The 26,224-nt window shown below is 48.1% G+C and overlaps 1 protein-coding gene across 2 annotated transcripts; it reads left to right on the top strand.

The window, feature by feature from the left end:
- The first annotated feature begins 838 nt into the window (after positions 1-838).
- map3k22 (mitogen-activated protein kinase kinase kinase 22) lies at positions 839-26,203 on the top strand. Of its 2 annotated transcripts, none has more exons than XM_057013761.1 (18): positions 839-1,191; positions 7,614-7,697; positions 8,275-8,319; positions 11,794-11,903; positions 12,831-12,868; positions 15,582-15,681; positions 15,842-15,958; positions 16,341-16,455; positions 17,694-17,827; positions 18,300-18,373; positions 19,154-19,215; positions 20,495-20,566; positions 21,071-21,247; positions 22,053-22,201; positions 22,299-22,430; positions 23,050-23,179; positions 24,038-24,215; positions 24,374-26,203. In XM_057013761.1, exons 2-18 carry the CDS (start codon positions 7,679-7,681, stop codon positions 24,600-24,602), a joined length of 1,881 nt encoding a protein of 626 aa, XP_056869741.1. In that variant the 5' UTR covers positions 839-1,191; positions 7,614-7,678; the 3' UTR covers positions 24,603-26,203. The 2 variants fall into 2 exon arrangements, with proteins under 2 accessions (XP_056869741.1, XP_056869742.1); XM_057013762.1 differs by having other exon boundaries at positions 840-1,191; positions 21,083-21,247.
- The last annotated feature ends 21 nt before the right edge of the window (positions 26,204-26,224 follow it).

The raw sequence follows: 26,224 nt of genomic DNA, 5'->3' as shown, positions 1-26,224 counted from the left end.
AACTTGTGCCTCAAGCCTTCCTCCCTCCGCCACAAGCCCTTACTCACGCAGGCTGTTGTTCACAACAACTGCCTGTGGTGCTCAACAAATGTCTCCGAGTCTGTTCCAAACCCGCAGAGAGATGCAAATATCCAATTGTTATTCACTGCACTCTAACAGTCATATGCAGAGCAAAGGCATGTCTGATCACAGCCAAACTACTGCTGAGTGGAACTAACCTAAAGAGAGCGATGCAGCAGCCAGGAGGGACGAAAGCATCAGAGTGAGGAAGAAGACAGGCATTAGAGTAATTCTGCTTGACTAGCTTGTGAGTTATAAGCCTAAATGTTGCAGTTGTCTTACGTAGGAGGGTGCGACTGCGAAGCTTGGGGCCGTGCTGGGTCAGGGTGCTTCTGAGAATCCCTGATTGAGTTGCAGTCAAGCAATTAAGCAGGGTCACAAGATTTTGGCTGTTAATAATGGTTGCGCTGTCTTGAAAGGAATCTCAAGACTGCCTTATTGTCATCATTCTTCTGCTCTGGGTTACAATCACTGGGGTAAAAGGGAGGTATTTACAGAATGTGGCGGGTCACAGGATTGTGCTAAGGGTTTTTTTTTTTTTCCTTCAGGTGTCCCACATCAATCTTATGCTGTACTTTTAATACGATGCAGCTTTTATACCGTCACCCCAAATTTCCCCCGTCTCTTCCTGGGATGCAGCGGTTGCACTTACAACAGTCGACCACTGGGGGGCGATACGGTCTCCGGGATTGACGCCGCTGCCCTGGCAACGCGGCAGCGCGAGCGTCACCGCTTCCTGGAGATCACGTTGCCGCTGACGTCAGAGGCGTAGCTCCGGGAAAGACTCGGCTCGTCGCTGTAGTGTGCGTGGAGACGAGCAGACAGGCAGGCTGGAGAAACTTTCCCCCAGAACCAGCAGCCAGTCCCGCGCCGTCACCTCTGTAAACACGGCTCTGGAATATGCGTCCGGGAGAGGAGAAAACCTTTCCGCTCTAACTCGGCCCGTATTCGCAGACACGGAGCGCAGTTTCCGGACGCCACACCGCTGTTTTTTAGAATAATTTACTCTGCATTTCTTTTCGTCTTGCGTCCTTCCTTTAACTCAGCTGTCTGACCTCAGAAGTCGCTCCTTTGTTAATCTTTATTACTCTTCCGAGCGCGACTGAAGCATGGAGATATACAGATAGCAAGGTAAGGTTTCGATCTAGACAGTTTCTGCTTTGCTTTCCAGGCACTGGTTCAAACTGTTAGTTCCTGTTTATTTTAGAATTCCAAAGCAGTGGCACCGAGCCGCAGCAGCCGCTTGTAATCTTAAAATGCCTTTGAAATACCAACTCTAATCAAACAAGCATAAATAATTAGAAATTCTGGCATCAATGGTCTGCAGGCCTAAATCTGCGTTTGTGCAGGAAGTTAGTAAATGTTCTTTTTTCTTATCAGAAGGTTTCAGTTGCTCTTCCTTTAAGTGAAGATTACAGATAACCTTTTTTTTTTTTTTTGCATGTTTGGTGGTGTGATTTCTGGAAAGTCATTTCCATCCTGTGCTTGAGGACGTTGTCTGCGTCCCTCTTTTGTCCACATTGCTGTGTGGATCTCATCCCGATGTGCTTTGCTTAAGCTGGGGTTTTCCTTGAAAGGGGGGGAATCTTCAGCTCCCCAGCCGTCCCCATGCTGCACCGTTTCCTGTTTCCTGTCCAGTAGTTTTGAATCCTCGGTGAGGCCACGTATGGTGTTAAAAGTCATAAGGTTGCTGGAGCTTTGCCTAGAACTCTGTCCGTGTCCCAGCCACAGCCAACTCACTGAATGTATCTGCCAAATTGGATTTTAATGAGGCCATTGTGTTCATCAATCCCAATCCATATAAACTGCTCACAGGAGGCTGTGTGGCGAACTGACGGATGAGTTTATCAGCATATTGGCGTGCCCTCGGGGCTCCAAAATAGCCTTAAAGTGAGATTCAAACTGTCAAGTTGAAGCCGCCCACAGATATGGCTGTGCGCCTCGAGCAAAACAGTCCATTTGGCTGATAACAGGACTGATCCCACAGCAATGATGCCAAAGGAGCTGGATTGGTAATTGAGTAATATCGAAGAAGCAGGTCTGAAACAAGGTCCTGTCGCAGCCTCGGTTCGATTTTGGTTTGATTCTTCAGTTCTGTGAGAAAATGATGGCGTTCCATTGCCTCTCCTCAACATCCTGGCGGCCCTGCGGAGGTCAAACCTCAAGCCTTTCTGCAACTGAGTGTCTTAATAAGGACGACAGCTGTGCCTCCTTGAAAGAGCAAATAGTCATTCTTTCATACTTCCTCCGAAGTCTCGCTGCTTACCAGACACCCACTGACCAGAGGTCCCGGGGTCAAAGGCCACTGTGACTCATACAATCACCCACGGGCTGTTTTTGATGTTGCCTAGTTACGACAGTCAAGAGGTCAGCAATATAGGTCCATACATATTTTATTGGATGACACGGGTTTAAAGACTTTTGCCACTCCGCTTATGTTAAAGTGGAGTTGACTGACAATCGCTAACAAGGAGATGTTGTCCGTCGTGCTATCAATGATTAAATGCTCCAAACTGACCTTAGATCTTTCTAGGTTTCCTCAAATCTTCACTGTGGCATCGCAACATTGAAGGAGAACAGGAGATCTCGCCACATCTCACTAGATTTCTCTGTGTTTAAGGATTAAAATACAGAGCTTTTCTCCCTCTATCCCCACTCTGCACTCTCTAAGAAACCTGTGGATTTTCTCTTGAGTTTTTACACTTTATTTAGGTTCAAAAGGGCACAGAATGGTTGCAACAAGTGTCATAATGTTGGGGAAATTCAGCCACCATTAGTATCTTGTGTGTATGTTTGCTTGGGCTTGCAATTTTTCTTTTTTGGGATAGTATTGAGTTCATGGTAAAACAACAAAAAAACACAGCCTTATTGGTGCAACGTAGGTAGTGCTTGGTATTCCATCCATCTATCCAAGCTCAGCAGGCCTGGAGGTAACATTATAGGAATGCTCCAGACCTCTACAACGAAGAGGGAAGCAAGAAGAAAGGGGACTTCCTCAGCGCCGAGCTCTCACCTCAATCTGGGCTTTGTGCAGAGATGGAATGCGAGAATAAAGCCGCATCCAGAAAAGCCTCCTCACACTCTGCCAGGTGGAACACAGGACCCGGAACGCCAGAGGAAAAAGGCTGTCAAGTCTGGCACAAGGAAGCCAGGGATCACAATGTCCCGGCGATGCATTAAAGGTCACCAAAACGCGGCAAAACAAAAAGCTGTCTGACTGCCTACTGAACTCTGGCTGGGTCACTGTTCTTTATCTGGGAGTGCGGTCAGGTCCGCCCCCGCGCCTCCCCAGAACCCAAGAGGAAGTGGTCCTGATTGAGCTTTGTCTGCACAGCGTGTCTGACAGTGAGGACAATACAGTCGGCGGCAGAAGAGGACAGCTGAATGGACAACAACGCGCTCAGGCTGGCCTCGGACGATAATGCCGAACAGGCTTGTTTTTTCAGTCTGATGCGTCCTGATATGAGCATATGCATAAAAAAGCTGGGCCTGGTACCAGGACGCAGCCGCAGAGCTGGATTTTATACATTAAACCGTGATTCCCCGCTAGGTGTTTTCACACTTTGAGGCATCACAACCACGAATCTGAGACTTTCTGCAAAGATGAAGACGTAGAAACGGCTCCTTGTTTTCCCCCTGAAACACGAGGCAAAGATCTGAAAACCCTGCTTACGTAAAAGATGGCGCCCCTCCCGGGGGAGAAGAGTGTGGCCCCAGCGATCCAGTGAGTGGATTTATTGCGGATGGCAGGAGAAATCACTCTTTTATTTGGCTATTTTTAGCCCCCACTGCACGGTCGACGATAATGGCCGACAGATCTACTTATCTTTGAGCTAATAGAGCCGTCACTTTTACCGACAAGGATCCTCTCGCCGGAACACGAGGAGCGGACTCAGCTTCCCGACTCAGTCGGACGGTGTCACCTTGGAAGCGCAGCTGTAATCTATCGTGAAGTAATTGCGGCTGTGAGAGGTGAAGATAAACTCCCCCTCTCATTGGGTCTCCTTCAAGAGACACAAATTTGCAAATAATGGCATCGAGTCAGGAGGCGAATTCCTTTATTTCAAATAAATCAGATTCAGTGGCAGAATAAAGGAAGGCCCCTCTTGTGCTGTGTTGTGTTCAACTTTGAAACTCTTGGAGCTGTTCTCAGCAATAACCCCTGCGTTCCTAGACGAGCCAAGGTCATGATAAATGTGTGCCGAGTCTGGTCACATCCTCCCTCACGCCTACGAAAGACCCACAAACCCTCAAGTGCGTCCCGCTACAGAACAATCCCTTAAGCTCGACTCAGTGTGCGGGAGGTTTCAACTGCATTCTCTTACTTCCCAGAATCGTATCGCAAACAATACGCCTGACTCATTTGGCCGCAGCTCTGCTTTGGCAGGCGTGCAAGACACCCCTGCTGGTGACCTTTTCTGCCGAGAAAGTCGCGGTAATATCCGCGGTCCGCCGGCCGCCATTCAGGCTGGTCACTGCCGTTTCTTTTTGACGTCGCATCCAAATCATGCAAAGTGTTGGTGATTATTTTAGTTTTCGGCTCGGTGTGAAATGTACAATTAAAAGCCTGTGTTGCCATGCCAACAAGATTAATTGCTAAGGTCGACAAACTGTGCGTTGGCCTGATTATGTTATAAATGACCTATTGAAATTGAGAGCGAGATAATGAGTCAAACTGACTGCTTGAGTATGTTTATCTTAAATTAGCCAAAAAAAATCAAGCTAACGGCATGGTCTTTTGTAACGCACACCAACCCTCTGCAGTCTCTGACGTAGATAATCTGCTGTCCTTCAGCAGAACCGTCCATTGTCCACCTGACATGTTGCAACGTTTCGATTGTTGACGTATGCATTGGAGCTCTCCCCGGGACTCCAGAGGACTGGCGTTAGCCATTAGTGCATTACTGCTGCTCTGGACGGCAGGCAGCTGGAGACGAAGCCTCACCCCATCTCCGTTGTAGCGATCGGGGAGTTCCCCCTCGGAGACCCGCAGCCAGAATCGCATTGTTCGCTCGGCTACGGAATGATGTAACAGCACTGAAAGAGGCTGGAGTGTAATTGCGCGTGTACGTGCTCGTCTGCATAGGCCCAGCCAAGGCTTCCTTGTAGCCAATCCAAGGAAAATAAGACTGCAGACTGTTCCCATCAACCCTTGTCTGAAGCCCCATCTTCTGGTGTCCTCGTTTTAATTGATTCCTCTGTTGATTTATCTAAATCCTCTCTGGCACCGAAGAGAGGCCCAACTCTGGCTCGAGTGCTGATTGACAGTCAAATGCGTCAGTCTTCAAAACCCGTCTGGCCCTGGTTTTGTCTCATGATCCAGCGAAGGGACAGACTTCTCCGCAGATGAAGCGCGGCGGCCGAGCAAACCAGACGAGGGTGACACGAGCGATGGGAGATTAGCATTTGATCTTCAACAGGCGAAGCTGTCGCAGGCGCCCGCCCGCCAAGAAGTGCGTGTGGAACTGGGCCGGTGATCTGTGGGCACCAGCAGCCCGGCGTCCTGCCGGGCAGAGAGGCGAAACAGATGGGCCATCTGGTGACTCGCTGGCACCAGACAGGGGTTGTTCTGTTCCCGGGTGTGCGCGCGTGTGTGTTTGGAGCAGGGACACGCCGGGCCACGCCGCGTTGGGAGACCACCTGTCTTCAGCGCTTTCATGTTCAGTCAGCAGCACCGTCCTCGCGCTGCACGACACAGAGGGATTCTACATATTGAGTTCTGACATTCTTTGTCTTTCTGTACATCGGCGGCACAAAAAAAATCATTGCGGCCACATTAGCGTGACACTTCTCTCGAGCCGAATCAATTTCTATGCATAAGATTTGCGGTAGTCAATGCAGGTTTTTAATTGTTTCACAGAAACCCGACGAGTGACAGCTTTGTGTACTCTTTTCAGAATAAACAAACTCTTTTACTCTTTTCTCCAATAACTGCTAGCTTTAGAAAGCATCTGACTGCCCGACTGGCTAATAAATAGCCCGCAAGGAATCCTGGTTATTGCAAGTATGTTCCGAACATGTCGCGCGGCCATAAATTTTGCGCAGGGTTATCGAGTAAAATTTAGATAAGTGAAGTTCGATCCTTTTGAAGACAAGCTAGCAAGCGTTGCTGCTTGTTTTGCATGTCACATGAGTGCCTGTTGGCTCGTTTAGGAGCGGTGGAAGCGGACCAAATCAAACATCATCGGTGGTGCGGTCGGTGGCATGGCAGCGCTGCAAAGTGTGTTTTTGAACTGAAGAACATTTTGTTCTAAACTCTCTGTTGCCTTCTGTACCGAAGGGGGCAACCATTTTTGTCCAAAAGGAGGTGTTTGCTGACATCAGACCACTTACTGTAGGTCTATATTTAGCGCCCGTGCGTGTAGTTTTCTCTGTTCTTGTGAAAAAGGTCCATCTTGAAACACTTTGCAGCTGTGTTTTTGAAACATTGGGCCAATGAGAGCAGCATTCCCATGCTCAGGCCCCGTTGGCAGCCTGCGACTCTGCCCCTCGTCTTTATTGCTTTTATGAAAAGTTTTCTGACGGACGCAGAGAGAAAGTTTTAATATCCTTGAGAGACGGGCTGGAGAGTTTGGGACAGCGCGGCTCAGTCCTCTGAAGCACAATAACACAGGCGGCTTGGACGGCTGGAGATAGTGAGACAAAAAGCCACTTTGAGCAAAAGAGGACTTGCCATTAATCTCTCTAGTGGTCCTTCGTTCTCTCCAGAAAAAAAACAAAAAAGAGAGAGTTTGGGAAACTGCTGCAAAGCGGCTAAACAGAGGGATGCATAATGTGGCATAATTTACTGTCTGTTTACTATTTCAGTTGTGTTTCTCTTACCTACGTGTTGAGCTCATTATTTAAATCAATGCACCTTCATAAAAGAAGCAATAGTGCATTGTTTCCTCCAACAAAATAAAGAAAATCTTTTTATTTGAATTTACTTTAAAGTGTTGGATTTTGTTTGGCTTTGCTGATGCTAACTTTTGCCAGCTGCGTTGAAGCTGTGTAAAATGCAGATTACCTATAGGCTAAAGCCACCGATACATCTTTTTCGGCATTCTTTTGCTCGGGTACACGAAGAGAGCACCTCATTATGGGATGTGACAACCGTGAGCGCTTCTGCCGTCGGCAGCTTATTGCCGGGACGTCTCTTTGAAGCGCCGAGGTCTTGGGGTTAAGGCGAACACCCACGCTTGCTTCGCTGTAGCTCGACGGGGTCTCCAGGGCAGCGTGCTCCTCTTTCATCAAACACCAAGGGATCCGTGCACGGATGCCACCGGCGTTGCCTGAGATTCTCACTGTGGCGATCTGGGAAATGAGGGAATTTCGATGGCCAGACGTCGCGGTTTCATGTGCGGGTGCGTCACTCTCGAGTTAGCCTTGTTGAATAAGGACTCAAAACAACAGTGATATTTCAATCAAACAATGCCTTTGTGGAAAATCGCACCTGTGTCCTGTTTGGCCAGTGTTTTTGTGCGAGCGCAGCAATATTGTGTCCTCCGAGCCGTCGGAAAGTGACACAGTTCTTGGGTGCTGAAATCTCTGTTTGTGTTTTTCCCTCCCTGCAGGATGAAATCCTCGCTGGCAGAACGGCGTTGAGCTCTGCGCTCGAGTTCAACGGGGCAACTTCCTGATGATGACAGTAAACATGGGTGAGCGGCCGCACGGCACAAGCACGCATGCATCCTCGTGCATGCGCGGTAAACCGGGGAGAGAACTGTCACACGTCCTCTGGCAGGAACGCTGCGAAGGAAAATAACCTGAACGAGTGCAAAAAAAAAAAAAACGTGCGGAGGTTGCTAAGCGGCTCCAGATGGCATGAAGCACACACACTTGTCGTCGTTCCTTGTTTTTTTTCTTTTACCTTGTTTAATGGCGAACTCTTGATTTTTTTTGCACGTGATATAGAAACTCGTGTATGCACGTGCGTTCTCATGCTTATTTATATATTCCCAGCTGCCAAGCTTGTAAATTCATATGGACTCTTTGCAAAACACACACACACATGTTCTCCATACACTACAACTCCCCTGTGTGGTATTTGCATGTGCACAGGACCTTTTGCTTGGAGGAGTTATAGTCTTAGCCTGTTGGCTGCTCATGTTCTTCATTCTTTCCATTCCCAACCAAGCACAAAGGAATATACGTTGCATCTATTGTGTAGCCCTAACTCTTTAATTTTCTCTCTCTGGCTGCGATTAAGAGGGTTTTTCTTTCCCGTTCTCACAGATGACGGTCTCCAGAATGGGCCGGGACTGCACAGGAACTCACAAGGTAAACAATGCCGCCTCTCCTGCGTGTGTCTTTGCTGCTAGCGTTGCTTAGCAGGACAACATTGTAAAACTAGCTTGAAGGTTTTCCCATAGCACAAATAGCTTTAAATGTAAATGCGGTGACAGGGTAACGCGCAAGGGAAGGCTGAACAATATCTTGACAAGTAACTGGAAGGAAAACTAGGAAGAAACTGTCACTGACTAGCATTGACGTGCTATTGTTTTTAGTTGTTCTACGCTAATTGCCTCTTGTATTGGAAAATTTACATGGAGAAAATAATTCTGTTTGTAGTGTGAAACACACACACACAAACACACACACACCACTGTTCTTTACATTTCCATTACGTAGTTGGAAAACATTTAGCAGCTGCCAAACATGGAATGCCACTCTCCCTGGATATCGAATGGAAATATTTACAGACGTCCACATAAATGGAATCTGCATTGATCCGCTGCGCAAACAGTCACTCCACAAACGTTACCCACAGTTCTGTTACCGTCCTCCTTCTCAGTTAAAAATCAACTGGAGGCATTCGCACCCATTAGGCGCTAAATTAGCCGTCATGCAGTTTGGGCAAACAGCAAAGTGTGTGCAGCGTGCGCGATGCTTATTATAGCCCGTGCGTGTGCGCGTGCGTGCGTGAGTTGTGCGTCAGAGCTCGCCTGGCGCTGCCGTGGAGTGAGAGAGTGCGGACACATTTGGCTCCAGCTGCTTGCTAATTCTGCCGGATGCCTTCAGCCTGATGTGTCTCTCAGCACCAGGAAATCCCCTCAATGTCTTCATTCAGGCAGCCTGCACACACACACACACACACACACACACACACACACACACACACACACGCAGATTCTGATTTATAGGCTGATTTATTGCATGTTGGAGGACTGAACTCTTAAAATCGGCTCTGGGAAACTCAAGCCCGTCTGCCACAGCAAGGCTGCAGGACAGTAACTGTTTTCAGAACCTACCTGAACCGACCAGACCGGAATCCCGACTTTCACAACTTCTGCCACAAAACCTAACAGTTCTCAGCTCTACCCTGGGGGGGTGGGAATGACGTGCACAACGATGATGCAATGCTCAGCAATCAGCCTGCATTGTGTAATGTTGTTCTCTCTGTTCTGCTTGCTGGAATTCCCCCTTTTCTTTTGGCTAGTCACAGCTTTCACAAGACAGCAGGAACTGCAAGTACCTGAAGCTACTCACACATTACTGATAACTGAGAGCCGCTCGCATTCCACCGTGGTGGCGTTTAGCGTTAGCCGCGGACTTGGGGATCAAACCTCAGTGATGTAATCGTTTCAAAGCAGCCATTAGAGCCAGGTCTGGGCACTACCACGCAATTCTCACACTCTGACCCCCCCCCTGCTTTTTTTCTGCCATTGGGCCATAGCTGACAGCACACACTGACACGTGCACGCGCAGTCCTCCGCTGTTTGTTTTGTTTCCTTGACTGCCAGCGCGGGCTCCCTCGTCATCACCCGAGGAAGAGCTCATTTTTTAAGTAGAAGCGCAACCATTCGCCGGGCTTGGCGATGTCTGGTTGTGTTTAGCTGTCATCAGTTTTGGATGTTGGGTTTCAGACCCGCGGCGCCATCGACGCGAGTCATTCCAGTACACTTGTCTTCTGCCTAAGCTTCTAACAATCCCAGATACCTTCACGTGGAGGCTTCAGCCCATTATATAGATATTAGTGTTGCCATTCATTGGCTGCACTAGCTAACTGTTTGTTCAGTCTGCGCCTTAATAGGTGAACCAAAAATCTCACTGAAAAGGGGCGTCTGGCCAGCTTTGGGCCAAAAACAATCTTTCATGCACATTGACGGAACGACCATGAAGATCCTTTCTGACCTTTGGCCCATATCTGAGAGGTTTCACCAAAAGCCGCTAATTTCCAAGAGCGGAATAACACGGTCAACCCTGGACAGAGACGATGACTCAGCTGCTTCCTGTTTGGTGAGGGCAGGCATGGTCGGGCTGTTAGTCACCCGCTGCACAGGACAGCTTATATTTTAGCTCTTTTTCTGTGGGCAGGTAGCTTGAAGAAACCCGGGGAGGGTTCACCTGGGCCGGATTTGGTTAATTTGCGGGGGGGGGGGGGGGTTCGTTGTTGCCCCTCTGCATCGTGCACGGTTTATTCACCTAAACTCTCATTTCTAACCTTAATCTAAATCCTGAGGGGGATGATTTGTCTCATCTGGCCTGGAAACACTGCAGGATCCTCCTGGAAAATCGTTGCAGGGAAGAGCGAAGTCTGCAAATAAACTGTTAAAAATAAAGGATAAAAATGGGAAAGATTTAATGTAACTCTCTTAATCTACATTTTAATACATTCCCATTGTTTTTACCAGCTAAACTCGCAACAGCGCAGTTGGATTCTCCATACTTTTGGCGTCATGTGGTCTTTCAGTTGCAAATGGCACGTCCTCAGCGTAGCTGGTTGCCATAGCAACACCATGGGAAAACGTGCGAGACAGTCGTTTTATTAAGATCTGCATAGAAAATCCAACGTCGCTAAATACATTTAGCTCTGTTATATAACATAATAATAATTTGTTTAAGGTGAAATGTGAGCAAAAACGCCCTTTTATCTGCTCAAGTTCACTTGCACATAAAGTTACGCGTTTCCCGAGCAAACCCTGCAGTCATAAAGTGGAAGGTGTAATTGCGTAACTGTGCAAATAAATAAGTCTAACCTGCCTGTATTGAGCAAACACGGCCGCTGCACTGTCATCCTCTCAAACCGCAGCAGAACGCCTGTTCCGAACCTGCCGTGGCAGCATCATCACTAACATTTATCAGTTCAGGACTCTGTATTTGCTGAGCAGCTTAAGTTATTCAGTGGGCCAAACACATGACCCTGAGGGACGCCTGTGTCCAGGATCCACAGGTGAGCTGAGCTCCTTATAGTATCTATGAGCCCAATCCTCCGACCCACCGTTGGCAGCAGTGGCGACTGTACGGCTAGTCGTGCAACCGGCTGATGTCATGCTAGCTGCACGGGTACCACCTCTGCTGTGCAAACACAGACACAAACACACATTCACAGATCTTTACGTAGACGTTACAAAGAGCCCTTGTTTTGTGAAGAATGTAGCCCAACCTGCAGGTAGTTTCGCGAGATGATGTCACACACCTGGTTTACCTGTTCTGTGAGTGTGTGTTCAGCGACCTTTATGAACTGTTACAGTCGGGCGCTCGGTTCTGTTAAAATCTCCTGACGTGCTTACCTGTGACTCTCATCTGCACCACTGTGTGTGTGTCGAAGAGGGACACACACGAGAGCGAGGCCGTTTGTGCTTCAGCATGAGAGAAAAGGTGCTGCGGGAGAGGAGACGTGAGAAAATGTGACATCATGTTGTCTTTTAAGGCCTTATAAAGGCTCTCAAAGGTTCCCATTGTTTCAGATAGATCACTCAAATGGTTCCTGAGGACTTTCCTTCACCGCACTGTTGTTCACTTCCTGTTTAGATGACGAAGAAGCGCTTAATTCCATAATGAAGGACCTGGCGGCCCTGGGTCGCTGCTACACCCAGCACATCAGCCACAAGCCCAAGAGCAGAACCTTACTCTTCAAACAGGTGTGTGTGCTGTCCAAAAATACGGTTCCTCGCCGTCCTTTGAATATTTTAATAATTAAAAATAGTAATGGAATAATATTGTTGATGAACTTCCTGTATTCTGCAGGTGTGGTCCAGACTTTTCTGGTTAGTTGTAAAATTCCATGTTTTTTTTTTCTCTAATTTTCTAAAATTAGCAAAAATCATTTGTCTCCGATTCATGCGAAGACGTTTGCTGCTAATTTGTGACAGTTTTAGCCCAGTTTACATCTTTTTATTCCTGTTTTTGGACTGGCGAGGGCAATTTACTGACTGCATGCATGTCAATAGGCGTAAATTCACATTATTTTTTATAAAATCTGATTAAAACAGGCAACTTTTAGGAGATAAGTTGTAAAATGTGAAGGCTAAAGTGACACTGGCGCGCTGATCGCTCGTCTTCGTGCTGTTGGCGCTCTAAAACATTCTGCAGGGCGGAATTTGTCAATCCTGCGTTTCTCTCCTCCAACCCTCGGTGGAATGATAATTTGCCGTCCTCCTCGCGGGGCAGATGTTTCTGATGGCATGTAAATAAACGACAGAGAGCCGAGGACATTTCCGCTCCGATGCGCGCAGGCCGGCGTGGTGGGGGGCACGGAGGGGGGTCGAGCCCCCCTTCCTTGGCCAGCCGCTGATGTGATGTCAGGAGTTTATCACCATGACTTCATGCAGACTTTCAGACTCCTCCACATTCCGGTTTTATGCTCAGCTTGTGTTTTGTCGTTAGTGAAGGGATCAAAAAAAGCTTCTCCTTGTGCTCCTTGAGTGCAGCAACACTTTAATTAAATGCTCTCTGACAGTTTAATTCCCTGTAAAGTTGGTCATTTATTCAGCAAATCCGATAAAACCGCAAATCTTTTTAACTTTCCATAACTCCCCTCTGTTGTTATTTTTTCCCCCTCTCAACAGGATTTAAGAGTCAAGCTGGAGCATGAGAGAGAGAAACGGTACGTCGGATCCCTGCGTATTGTCCCCCCCCCACACACACACACACTCTTCTGTCTGAGCCTCGGCTCTTCTCGGATCCTTTTTGTTATGTTTCTCCATGCCCGGGATTCTGCGTCCGGGGGAAATCGCAGTTACACGGCAGAAAATTCCGGCTTTGACATTTAGCTGCATCTGAGAGAAAAGGGGGGTGGGAACATCCAGAGGCACCTTGAAATGAGGGCTTCCTCCTGTGTTTTTGTCCTCAAGTGTCGCTTTTCCATCAAAGTGCCTGGAACGATGTCTACACGGCGGTTAAACGGCGCCTTTGGAGCAGGAGAAGCTTCACGCGGCGCCTCATCTCTGGTGACGCCCAAATCTAAACATCAGGCACCCTCAATCTGCCGTTACAGCAGAGATTTATTAATATTCTGGAAGGGAAAAGAAATCAATCTCGTGCTTTTTGGAATTCCAACACCAAACAAACCAACAATCAAAGATGATTATCGGCGGATCGGAAATAAAGAAAAGAATCACTTCAAGGAAGAAGCGGGTCCAACCTGTGGAAGAGGGCCGTTTGGACGGATCCTTCGGAACGTTCGCTGCGTTTCCACAGCGACGGCGAGGTGCTTCGATTAGAGAGCCGCAGGAGAAATTGGGAGCTCTTCAGCGGAATACGGTCTGGCGTCGGGCCTCTCTCGCCGTTCTCACAACCCTAATTGGCTACTGCTGTAGGAAGAGACGAGTGTTCCGTGGCGTCTCGCTACATATCCACCACCCTCCGCTCCCACCGCACTGATCGCCCTGGCACCAGCGGACGCACACATGCACCATTTAGGCTCTTTTCATGCTTTTCCCCCCCTCTCCTTTTCCATGTTTTGCTTGTCCAAGTCTCTGTAATCACTTTGTCTCAGAGTCTGTTTTGGAAGGCAGTAGGATATCCTGAGTTTGTTACCTCGAGGGGTGAAATAATAATAACCAGACCGCATTCTAGCATTAGCATGGCTAACGCGTTTTTGTTTTTTAAATCAAAATCTGTTGTAATCATCATTCATGCGCTAACGCCAGGCTGTCTTGAGTTCTCCCCGATAGCCTCGGATCCTCACAAGAGCGCCGCGAGCAGCTGCGTTCGCTCAGCACACATTTTTCTGCTTCTCAGAAATGTCGTCCCTCATTGCTCGTCTCCCACCAGCATGAGGTGTTGAACTTTAAGGAGGCAGAACAGTCTTATTACGTCAGGATTTAAAGGGAATGTCCAACGAGCGTTCGTCGGGGGGGGAGGAACAACGTCGGCAAAGAGGCTTGCAAATTGGCCTCCCTCCACTTAAAATGTTATTTCAGTTTAGTGGCATTAGATCGAAGATCAGAAAACTCAAACTTCACTGATGTAATTTGAGTGGGTTCTGTAGTCTCTGAGCAGCGTGCGTCACGCTCCGTCCCTGAGTCAGGATAACCCCCGACGTCTCCCCACAAATCTAATTGGACAGCGTCTCTTTTCATTGGCAAGCGCCGACGGTTTGGGGGCAGGAAATCGGAGCCGCGTCTCTCTCTTCCTCCTGGCTCTGCCTCGGGGTCTCCCTGCAGAGAGCGGAGGAACACAGCCAGATAATTCTTCTTCTTCTTCTTTTTTTTCCCCTGCGTCCATGAGAGAGAAGGGGAAAAGAGTGTGCTGGGATGTGTGAAAGCATTCCTTTCCTTCTGCGGCCCCGCGTATCCAGGAAGGAAAGGCATATCTTTTGGAGCAGCATCCTCATAGCACCCCCCCCCCCACACACACACACACACACACATCTCCCCTCTTTATCGGAAACATCGCCGGCGAGTGTAAACAGGTTGAGAGTGTTTAACTGTGCTGCCGCCTGCCTCTGATCTGCAGGCCTCACTATTCCCAGATTCCTCAGCTCAAATTAGGGAACCAGTGAACGTCATCAAGATAGGCAGCGCGTTGGCCTCTGATGGGAAACGCTGGGATGAAAACAAGTCTTTTTATCAGGACACTAAAGCATTCGCGGGCTAGGGGGGGGGCGATAATGTCTCTTTTCCCTCTTTAATTCCATCTGACTGCCGCCTTCCCACAGTCCATAAACACCTCCCCAGGTCGGTGTTTTTCGCTCTCTTAAAAAGAAAAGGAGAAAGACATTCCAGATTTTTACCCCCTTTTTCCTCTCAGGAAGTTTCCCATCTTCCTTTGTGCTGCTCAGCGTGGAGGCTTCTCAACAGGCCCGCCGGGCCCCTGCGATCGGGCACGCATACGCGGCTAACGCTCGGTCAGACGGGTCGAGAGCGCGTCGGAAAAAAACAAAAACGCAAGAAAACCTCGGTTCACATACTTGATGTGGCTTGATAAGCTTTACAGTCATATGTTGAAATGTTCGACATTGAATGTCAATATCACAAGAATGGAAAATGAATCACTGGGTGATCTTTAATCACCAAAAGCAAACATCACAGTTAGAACTCCAGGAGGTTAAATAATTGAGCTATAGTGTGCCAGTAAGTTATGTATTTAATGTGTTTTTGTTTTGTTCCCAATCATGTAAATTGCAGGAATCTTTACTAACTTTCTAAACACTTTTCTACTCGTCCATAATAATGGTTACACTTCCCAGCATATCTATCCCAGTTTATTAGTGCTACATGAAAGTAGCTGCAGCTCAGCTGCTATTTTGGGTCTGAACAAGTTAGACAAAGCACTCGTTTTCTCTGTCTGACCTCTGACCTTTCTCCACCTCCTAGAATCATTCCCTTCCAGAGGCCGCTGAAGATCAAGGAGCTGCTGCAGAAGGTGACGGAGGCCTTTGGACAGCAGATGGACATGTATTTCAAGGAAAAGGAGGTACAAAAAGGGCATGTGGTCAGTGACATCTGTTTAAAAAGTGATGTAACTTTGGTAGCAAAGGAGCAAATTTCGATTCCTCATTAGCTTTTACGACAGCGTTACAGCTTTATTGTGGGGAAAAGGAGTTTTTCCACAACTTTTTTTCTTGTCCATTCAGATGTTGCTGCCCCTGAAGACTCAGGAGGACCTGGATCAAGCCGTCATGACGTTGGGCCTCAGCTCCGGGGTCAACGGGCTGCTCAGGATACTGCTCAAGACCCCCAAAAACAACCCTGTGAGTGCTGAAGATGTGAAGCGACTTGAAGACGCAGATCCCTCATGCATTTTAAAGCACGCTGCATAATTTAGCAGCACATATGCGCTACACACGTGTGGCCGCGCTGCTGAAGTGTTGATGATCACTGTGTGGCTTGCAACCATAACAACGGTTTCGGGAACAGCTGTGAGTCACCTGATAACAGTCAGAAGGAATTTAAGTTAATCAAAAAGCAATGTCTTGGTGGAACTGCTTGACCTTTTAGAGAGGTCAACTTGCTAAGAGCTACCATTAGCAGAGCCGCTTCCCAGTCGGTGTGATGATCTCATGATCTCGCCAAGCTCACTCCTGCCGGCGCTCTCGTGCTGCAGCGTTAAAAGGCATCTTTTTCTGTCCGAAGTACCTACAGGTGAACAGCAGGGACAAACAGAGCGAGATGAGGTCATCGCGGTCACTAGGAGACCTGAAGGGTTCCCTGCTCAAGGGCTCGGAGAGGGTGCGCAAACACTCAACAGGTGAGCTGGCACACGGCACCGTCGTCTGAATTTGGAAAGCTGATAATACTGTCAACTCCATGTTTTCCTGCTCCGCCTGCTAAGTCGGGCTTTTAAAGCCCATTTACAAGAAATACGCAGAGGAATGCTAATGGCCACATGAAGGACGTGCTTTGTGGGAGGAGAACAAAGCTAATTGTTGGCGATTGGGACAGTCTGAGCCTCCAAAGAGATGTCATGTCATAGCAAGGACAACTTCCTGCTCTCCTCTTTATTATCTAATTGAATCATTAGCATAATTGGATCGGGTAGCTCTTGGATTCATAAAAGCGTAGCCTGACATGCTCCGGATATGTGCACAGATGTGGTCAGACTGTGAGCTAAGCGAATGCGCTAGCATCTCAGTTTTAGCCTCCCTGCTTATAGGTCTGTGCAGCTTCCCAGTCTCAGGTTGTAGCGTCAGAGCATATTTTTGTAAGAGAGACAACCTTTTCATGTCACACTCCAAATGTCACAGTCTGCACCACATCCCTTCTCGTCCCCTCTGGCTTCTTTTGGTTAAACAGCGTGAAGATTTACTCAGCGCTGCGAACCGCTGAGCTCTCTCCTGCCCGAATTTTTTCACTTCCCCCTGAAAGGTCAAGGCCGCAGTACATCCAGAAAAAAAAACAACCCCTCCGGCATGTTTCCAAAAGGCCCAGCAGGCATTTACATTTCTCGCATAGCAGCTGAAACAGCATCCCCCGAAGGCTGTCAGCGCGGGCCTTTTTCCTCGTTGGTCCGACAGCTTCGGACCTGTCACCATCTCCGGTCGTGTAAATCGTATGGAATTACCGGCTCCCTCGAGATCCCCGCAGGCCGGCCTCTCGACAGAGCAGCTGAGGGGGAGGGGGATGAAGGAAGTGGCGGCAGATGAGAGGTGACAGGAGAGGCCACGCGGTGGACGGTTGAGCGAAGACGTGATGTCAGCCAGGCTAACCTGACGACGGATCGCAGCGGCGAGAGAGGAGAGGATGGAAAAACCGAGCTGGGAAGAAAATGGAGGCAGCTTTCTGCACTTCTATACATTTCGGCCACCTTTTACCCCTCGTTTTCCCATCAGTAGATGACAGTCTTCCTTAATCACAGCAGTTCTTCTGTTGGGGTAATTCAGGTTGGCGCCGGGGCATGTTTTTAGCGAGTCCTGGTCACATCCTTGCATGGAACTTTTCTGCCGTCCCTGACGTGTTTGCGTCCGTCTGCTTTTCACCATCTTCCAGGTTCGCTGCACACAGGGCGCACGTCGCCGCCCCCCGGCAGCGTCCCCGAGGAGCAGCAGCAGATTGCTCGCCAGGGCTCCTACACCAGCATTCACAGCGAGGGGGAGTTCATCCCCGAAACCCTCGACCAGAACGTGAGCCCACATCCAGACACGGACAATAAAATATATTTATTACTGGAGCACAAAATGTACTTTTTCCAAATAATTACTACGGGGGCCATAGGTTAGCATTTAAGGTTTTCAGCTAATTACCTTACTTAGATTACGTCATATATTCTCCAGACCCTAATGCTAATTCCAGTCAGCAGTGACTTTGTTCCGCTCATCTTGAGTGGAGATTTACCTAAATTTAGGTCTTGTGGAGCCGGCTGTTAGTGTTTCTGTCATCCTCTCAGAATGTAAACAAGAGCAGCTAACATTAGCATTTTATGTTCTGTAATTTGCATTTAAAATCAACAAACTCTGGAACTACACAACCTTTTCGCTCATGAGTTGAACATTGTGTCTGAGAGTGTTTTAGTTATGCCTTTTAGGAAGAAAGGAAAGCTCTTGCACGTCACCGTGCACTGTGTCACCCTGAATTTGCTTCTTTCCTGTCTGTCAGATGCTGGATCCCTTCGGGAGTGCGGACAATTCACTGTCGAGCAGCTGTCAGTCAATAGACCAAGCCCTGGACAGGTAGGCTGACCTGCTGGGGTGCACGTGTCCACCCTCACATGCATGGATTTGTATTTCTGATAGTGGCAGACAACACCTTTTGCATCATAGCGCTGAGGCTTGGTTGATTCAGCTCCTGTATGTTGCTACACACACACACACACACACACACACACACACACACACACACACACACACACACACACGCAGAATGACGAGGACGGGCTGCTACTGGTAATGTTTGTAATCAGCTCGTGTGGGGAAAAAAGGCATAGTGTCGTAGTGCAGTTGCCATGGTGACAAAACTCTTATCTCGACGCCTGGATTCCTCTGTTATCATTAGGAGAAATGTGCAGCACAAGAGCAGACGAGACGAAAGAAAAAAACCAGACCAAAGGTAAATAGGCAAAAGTGAGAATTAAGAGAGAAAAGAAATAAAAGTAAATGGGGGGGGGGTCCAAACTGAGCGAGTGCGGAGTGAGTCTAGAACGGAAACTGCTCTACCTGCACGAGGCTTATCTGGGCTCCAGGCTGCAGAACAATGGCAGGAAACGAGCGCATGGAACTTTTCCCTTCCAGCGGGCATGCGTGCCCTTATCCAGAGTCTCGTGGCCCCGCGCCGCCCTGCGGTCAACCGAGAGGGGAGGGCGGCCAGGCTACACATCAACAATAATTAATGACACAACGCTAAAGAGGCAGACCTCAACATCCACGTTAACTCTTCCAGTTTGGTGGAACCTTAAATGGCTTTAAGCATTTGAAGGTAGTTCCCGGCTCATCTCTGTTCTCTTGTCGTTTCAGTCCCCCTTTCTCACAGAACAACCGGGACAATAATTACCTGAACCTCAACTATGAATACAAAGGTAAGACGGTTGAACCCTTCTCAAAAAATGACTCCTGTATTTCTGACAAATGATTACAGTCTTAGACCAGGATCTGATTTCTGGATTAAGACTTGATTGTTCGAGCCTTGTGTGACGTGATGGTTTGTCATGGATCACTGGCTAAATATAAAGAAAAGATCATATCAAAGATTTTGATGTTATTGTCTGAGTTGACGCCTCACAGCTGAATTATTTATATTAAATGGTCTGCGTTACTCGCTGTGTAAAGCAAACATTAAAATGAACTGAAGTGTTATTTACAGAGGTTTCTGTATATATGAAATAATGTGGTATAAATAGAACCAGCAATAAACTGCCAGTTCTACAGGGTGTGAAGTCAGTTTGGTGCTGATGACAGGATTAACATTTGCTCTCAAATATTGCACCTATGCGTCTCCTCTCCTCATTTCCTGCCCTCAGAAAACCCCCTCCCCTCCCCTCCCCCCGCCCCCCTCCCCCAGCCCCGGTCCCATGGCTCCCTGTCTGCACCCTCTTCTCTCCGAATGCCGATCAAGTGGCGCAGGATAACAGATAACGGCCAAAACACAGCAGACCTCCCCAATCTGTTCCCCTCTTGAACGGCTCCTTCACGAAGTTTAAAATGAGGGGAGTGCGCACACAAACTGGCGGCGGGGGAGCGTGATTTTTCTGCAGTGCTCAGGCACGCAGAGGCGCACGTGCCTGCACGCAGACATCCTTGCACACGCTCCTCCTCCCAGATGTGGAGCTTGTGTGGCCTGTCCTGGTGAGGGCTTTCAGTATTTGTTTACCATCCCTATGAGTAGATTTTTCCTCTCCATCTTGGAGTGCCAAACAGAAAAAGAAAAAAAATAAAACCAACTCCCGTCTCCATGGGATACGGCCACAAAAACAGCACGAGGGGAGGCAGTCATCTGACGGAACAGCTGCTTTCAATTGCTAGCGCCCTGCCGCTCTCCATTCGGCGCGTGTGAGAAAGAGTCAGCGCCCGCTTGCGTCAGCAGCGCTCCCCACCTGCCTTCACTTACCGCTCCGCCGGGTTCGGCGCTAACGCTAAGCTAGCACAGGCAGCTGCTTGGCTCATGAAAGATCAGTCCCGCATTCGGCGCGGCTTTGATTCCGCGTCCCGTCAGATGTGACGAGCTGAAATGTGAAACTCCAGCGTTGTGTTGCCGAGCAGCTCGGGGCAATTAAATCTGCATTAGTGAACTTGTGAACTTGACTACAGACGAGCGTTGAAGCTTCGGTGATGCCCTAACTGACATCTCTGGCTCCTCAGGTCGCCATGGAAAAGGAGGGACGTTCCCTCGTCAGTTCCAGTTGCCCAATAGAAGCAAAGATTATGGAGACCGTAAGAAACCTTTATGTCTTAACACTGTTATTACCGCATAGATTAAACATTTTATTATCATGTGGACTTGACAACACATGGAGACATTTTCCAGATCCTTCTCTGAACATTTCTACCACAAATCCTGATAAAGTAGTTTTTTTAAAATGCTGTTTACTGGCTTTTGCATTTCTTTTTTTCTATCTGAGTAGATCTTTGGTACATAAAGTGCAGACTTGCTTTTCCAAGCAGCTGCTAGTAATTGCTTACTCAGAGGCTAACCTTGGCTAGCAGTGATTTACGGTTCCCTGCGGTGAACCTGAACTTGTATAAAAACACAGCACCCCGCTTCCTGTCTGAGGGGAAGTGGGCCGAAGCGGCGAAAGGCTCCCCGCTCCGGCCGGGGTCAGGCCCTGGCGCGGAACTGGTGTTCTTGCAGCTCGTATAAAAAAATCACGCAGAATACAAACAATAGACGTGACGTCTGATGAAAATGTCTGTTTCTCCCCTTTGGTTCAAATCAAGCTATATTTTCAGGCCGCAGGACGCTTCCGCGCAGCTTCATGCCACAGGAGAACCTGTTCCAGCTGGTTCCTTCCAGTCGCACGCGCAGCTATAACGGCGACGGCGCGCTGCAGTACAGCGACCTGCGCTCCATGGGCCGCACTGCGGACAAGAGCTGCCAGCGTGGGTCAGCAAAGTGTAAGTGAAACTGTTTTAACTGTTGCATTAGTCCTGATCTCATTGACATGCACCCCCGGCTCATGCAGACATGAACAAAAACAGGCTTCACCCTCCTGTATTTGTAATTTTACTCTGTAAGCTCTACTAAAGAAACGGGCTGTTGAGCACGTCCCAGTTCTTTTTACCGTAAATTATAGAAGCGATTTGGACTCGATACATATCAGAATGCTTTAGCCAAGATAAGAGTATTACCTCAATAAGAAACAAATCATTTAGAAAGGAAGAAAAAAAAGTTTTAAAAAAGTAATAAGTGAATAATAAAACCATGCAGTGGGAGGGGTGAGGGCGTCCGCTCGTGAAGAGCGCCGCTTCAGCGCTTTTGATGAAGCTCAGCAGCGCTCCCACCTCTGGTTGGAACAGAGGATTGAACCTACGTGCGGGAATATTTTACGTTCCGGCCAGCAGAATTCCCCCGTCTCGTCGCGTCGCAGAAACCGTGTTTGTCACAAAAGCTCAGCTCAGCAGTCTGTGGTCGGCGCGTTGGCCTCACCCACGCGTCTAAGAGGGGCTCGTTAATCCAAACCAAAGCTTTGGAGTCTGAAGATGGGAGCCGTTAGGGTGCCATCATCGATACCCCCCCCCCATCAGAGAGGGTCTGCTTTGCAGTGGTAGTTATTTCACAAGTCTGCGGTATGACGCCGTCTGGCGGCGTTTGTGTTTGGCTCATATTGGAATACGGCGGCAGATTTTCTTCTGCTTCTGGGGGAGGTTGGAACAGATAGAATTGCCGGCGGTTTTTCACTGAATGCCGATGTTTCCGCAGCTCCCAGGGCGCCAGTCAACTGGCGACAAGGAAAGCTCCTGGGGCGAGGGGCGTTCGGGGAGGTTTATCTGTGTTATGACGCCGACACAGGCAGGGAGCTGGCCGCCAAGCAGGTGCCTTTTGATCCGGACTGCCGGGAAACCAGCAAGGTGAGAGAAAAGATGTGACTGAGACTTTAGGAAAGCACCAAGCATCGTGTCTGAAGGTTACGGGCACTGAATTTGACCTTTTTTCGTTTGTTTGTAGGAGGTGAACGCTCTGGAGTGTGAGATCCAGCTTCTGAAGAACCTGCGCCACGATCGCATTGTGCAGTACTACGGTTGCCTTCGGGACCACGAACAGAGGAAACTCACTATTTTTGTCGAATTCATGCCCGGGGTACGTTCTGTACGGGGCTTCCTGTTGGAATGCAGTCCAACTTTATTAGTTGCACGTGACACAACAGCACGCAGAGTTGTTTTTAGTCAGGTAAAAAGTGCGTCGTGTTTAGGCTGCAGAAGCAGGCAGCCAATGTTTTAGCATCCAATCACACACTGAGTGGCGAAAGCCAGTCTTCAAATGTCACCGGCTGTCACTAAATGCGTGTTCGGTGCTTGTTTGAACAGTTTATGGGACCATTTTCTCACTAAACGAGCGACTTAATGAGCTACTGTCGCCTGTGGATCCTCATCCCCGTGGCTGCTTAAAGTTTCCTTTTTTTCTCCCCGCTAAGTAGTGCTCAGCGTCTTAGTCACTCATTGTCTGGAGCTTGGAAATGTTGCTGTTTCTCGGGGGGGTTTACTGGCAAGAAAGGAGGCGGCGGTGCCTAGTCTGTGGTGTGTCACTACCCGGGCTCTGCTGCACCTCTCTGCCCCTGTTGAAGCGTGTTGATTAGGGCTAAAAGTTCTGAATGGATCGTACCCTTCTATGCATATTTAGTTCAATTGGACAAACTGCAGGTGTAAATGTAAGATTATTAATGAAAAGGTCACATTTGCTCCCTCTGTGCATGTTCCAGGGTTCCGTAAAGGACCAGCTGAAAGCCTACGGTGCCCTCACAGAGAAGGTGACCAGGAGATACACCCGGCAGATCCTCCAAGGAGTCTCCTACCTGCACAGCAACATGATTGTACACCGAGACATCAAAGGTAATGGAGAAAAGGTCAAGGCTGGGATTTATTGGATTTGCAACTGGCCAAAAGGGCTGACGCTGTGTAAACAACAAACTTTTAAACTTCATACTGCTCTGATTATATAACTTTAGATATTCATGTATTCATCTATAGAAGTAGCCTGGAAAATATGGACACGTGGGGCTCCCATTTGGGATAAATAAGGCTTCAGTGGTGAAATTGCCTGAGCTAAAAATGGTCGCTGCCGGATGGGAAAGCTTTAGCTCGGCGGCCTGCAGCTTTGGGAATCACAGCTTGGTGAAGCAGTAAGCCAAGAAAAAAGGGAAATGTACCGTCTGGTGGGGGAAAAAAGATAGTAGGTCTCAAAGGACGGTATACGTGGGTGGGATTTTCCACCTAGAAATGCTCCTCGTGTCTAATTTACAGTATGTGCGTGTGTTCATCCTGCCACACAAGAGCTCTGCTGTCTGCAGTTAAATGAGCTGTTTGCTTATACAGCTTTTGGACTAGATAGTCTCTGAGATTTAAACCTACGAGCGTGGCAGATTTATTGGAAACTGTCAGGACAAATGTATAAGAAGTGAGATGGAAGCCATTTAAAGGTCATCGTCAATCTATTTTCTGTGAGCCCACTCGTTTGTCAGTGGGTGTGGAGCGTGAGCAGTGTACATTAGTCACTGATCAAGCAAAAGAGTGTCCAGAGGAAATGGAATAGACACAGCCGCAAGTTGGAAAATTGCTGAAATAGGTGGCTGCTATGGTTTGATCCACGTGAATCAGACCGTTAAAAATACATTGAATAAAATTTTTGTACCCTCTGCAGACGTTCCTCTGGAGGCTCCTGAACAAACCTTGTTTTTGTTGCTCCACCAGGTGCTAATATCCTGAGAGACTCATCGGGGAACGTAAAGCTGGGGGACTTTGGGGCCAGCAAACGTATCCAGACCATCTGCATGTCGGGTACTGGAATCAAGTCTGTCACTGGCACCCCCTACTGGATGAGCCCGGAAGTGATAAACGGGGAAGGCTACGGCAGAAAAGCTGATGTCTGGTGAGAATAAAGATGGGACTGTGAAGACACCCAGAGGGGGTGTTAGACTGTCCAAAATGGGATCGATTCATAAAATTGCAATAATAAAACCCTTTAATAACCGATATACTGCATGTAAGGCAATGTGTGTTTCAATTAAATGATGATTCTGTGTACAGGAGCGTTGCCTGTACCGTTGTGGAAATGCTGACCCAGAAGCCTCCGTGGGCTGAATACGAGGCCATGGCTGCCATATTTAAGATCGCCACGCAGCCTACGAAGCCCATGCTTCCCGAGGGCGTGACCGACGCGTGCAGGGACTTCCTGCGGCAGGTGTTTGTGGAGGAGAAGTGGCGCCCCACAGCAGATGTGCTCCTCAGCCACCCCTTCGTCCAGGGCAGCTTCTGAGCCCCTGCACCTCCCCGGCCTCCCACGGCCGCGGTGCCTCCCCTCCACTCCAGCCCGGCCTCTCTCCAGGACCCTTCCTCCCCTCGTGCTGTCCTCCAAGGCTTCAGCCTCTCTTAAGCCTCCTGCCACGTCACCTATCACCAGTGTTTGCCTTTGTCAGGACTACTCACCAACTAGCTCATCCCAGATTCCGTTTCACAGGAGACATGCCAGAGGAACTTTGATGTCTCGCAAAAGCTCCGACTGTTCTCAAACCGGCGAAGAAGGAGCGACATCGGAACAGTGTCTTGATTAGTCAGATGCCACATCAACCTGACAGCCTGCATGGTGAGACTGATCACACGCGACAGCACTGCCAGTCGCTCATCAGGCTGCAGGTTGGCTGTAAGGAAACTTAAGATGGTAAAATATTTTTATATGAGACATTAACGCATAGAAACGTAACAGGTTTTCTACTGTCAGCTTAAAAAATGTACATGTATTTTTGTTAACGCCTTACAATAACAGTTTGTAAGTCAGAATGTCTTTTTAAACAAAAATCATAGAGTTGCTGCATTACGTTACTTTCCAGCACTCACAGGCCCATTTATGAATGATTGTCAACGTTGCACTTTTGATATCATGCATCCGATGCTTTTCCAACATGCAGGATAATCAACTGAGGAGATATTTTTGTATTCAAGGTTGTTTTTCTTTTATGATTTCCTAAAGACAATGTTGTAGCTTGTTTCTGATAATGAGAAATGAACCAAACCTTTTGCATTCGTGTGCAATGTCTGAAAAGCAATATCGATACAACCGTTGCAGTCTGTGACATCCATTCCAGCTTCCCGTGCCGTGAGAACTCCAGTCCTGGGAAATAAAGTGGCCAAAGAGACAGAAACTTGCAACAAGGGTAAAGTTAATGTGCAGTATTAGTCACCTCGGAGCCCCAAAGCCTTTTCCAAGTTATGGCAGCTTTGTGCACAGTCGACTGCGCAGGTCAAATCAGATGCATTGGCATCACATTGTGTTAATCTGAGTCTGTTGTGTAATTAGATTGGACTGCTGTCAGCAGTTTTGATGTTTAAATCCAGTCCTCCCTTTAATTTGATCCCATGAATGCCATGGAAGACAAATGCCAGTTTGGAAAAGACGTAGTTCTTTTACCCCATGAGTTAAAGCAGGAGATTGTTGTTGGATGTTCAAGCGCTAGCTGTGGTAAAACAGCCATTAAGGAATGATCAATTTTTTTTTTTTGACACTTGTCAGTGCCTTATCTGAGTGGAAAGCTTCTGTGAGCAGCCGTTCAGTAAAGAGCACACTTAGGATTTGCTGTCCGACTATGGCGTAAAAAAAAATTACTGTAAATACATATTGTTCTGCACTTTTGTATGGAATTTTCTTTACATTATATACAAATCTATTTGATGAAACAGCTACGTTATACAGTAGATCGTACTGTGATTTGACAGGAGTGTTGATGATTGTCTCTGATTGCTTGCAAAGGCTCGGAGGCTTTCGACAGACAGCTTGTTTTGTCTAAATGACAAAGCCTTGCTACAAAAACTGAATCAAGTCATTGATCTTTTGTACATTTAACTTAATAAATCTGAAGACTATTTCCCGTGTGGCTATGATTT

Source organism: Takifugu flavidus, chromosome 17, assembly GCF_003711565.1.
Source record: "Takifugu flavidus isolate HTHZ2018 chromosome 17, ASM371156v2, whole genome shotgun sequence".
NCBI lineage: Eukaryota > Metazoa > Chordata > Actinopteri > Tetraodontiformes > Tetraodontidae > Takifugu > Takifugu flavidus.
The sequence above is the reverse complement of the archived record's forward strand: the minus strand, read 5'-3'. Positions and strand labels throughout refer to the sequence as shown.

What these genes read in the sequence shown, in the direction of transcription:
- map3k22 (XM_057013761.1), top strand. An exon ending in ATAGACCAAGCCCTGGACAG is followed by an intron (nt 18,374 to 19,153) that starts GTAGGCTGACCT and finishes TTGTCGTTTCAG; the next exon opens with TCCCCCTTTCTCACAGAACA. An exon ending in CCAGCGTGGGTCAGCAAAGT is followed by an intron (nt 21,248 to 22,052) that starts GTAAGTGAAACT and finishes ATGTTTCCGCAG; the next exon opens with CTCCCAGGGCGCCAGTCAAC.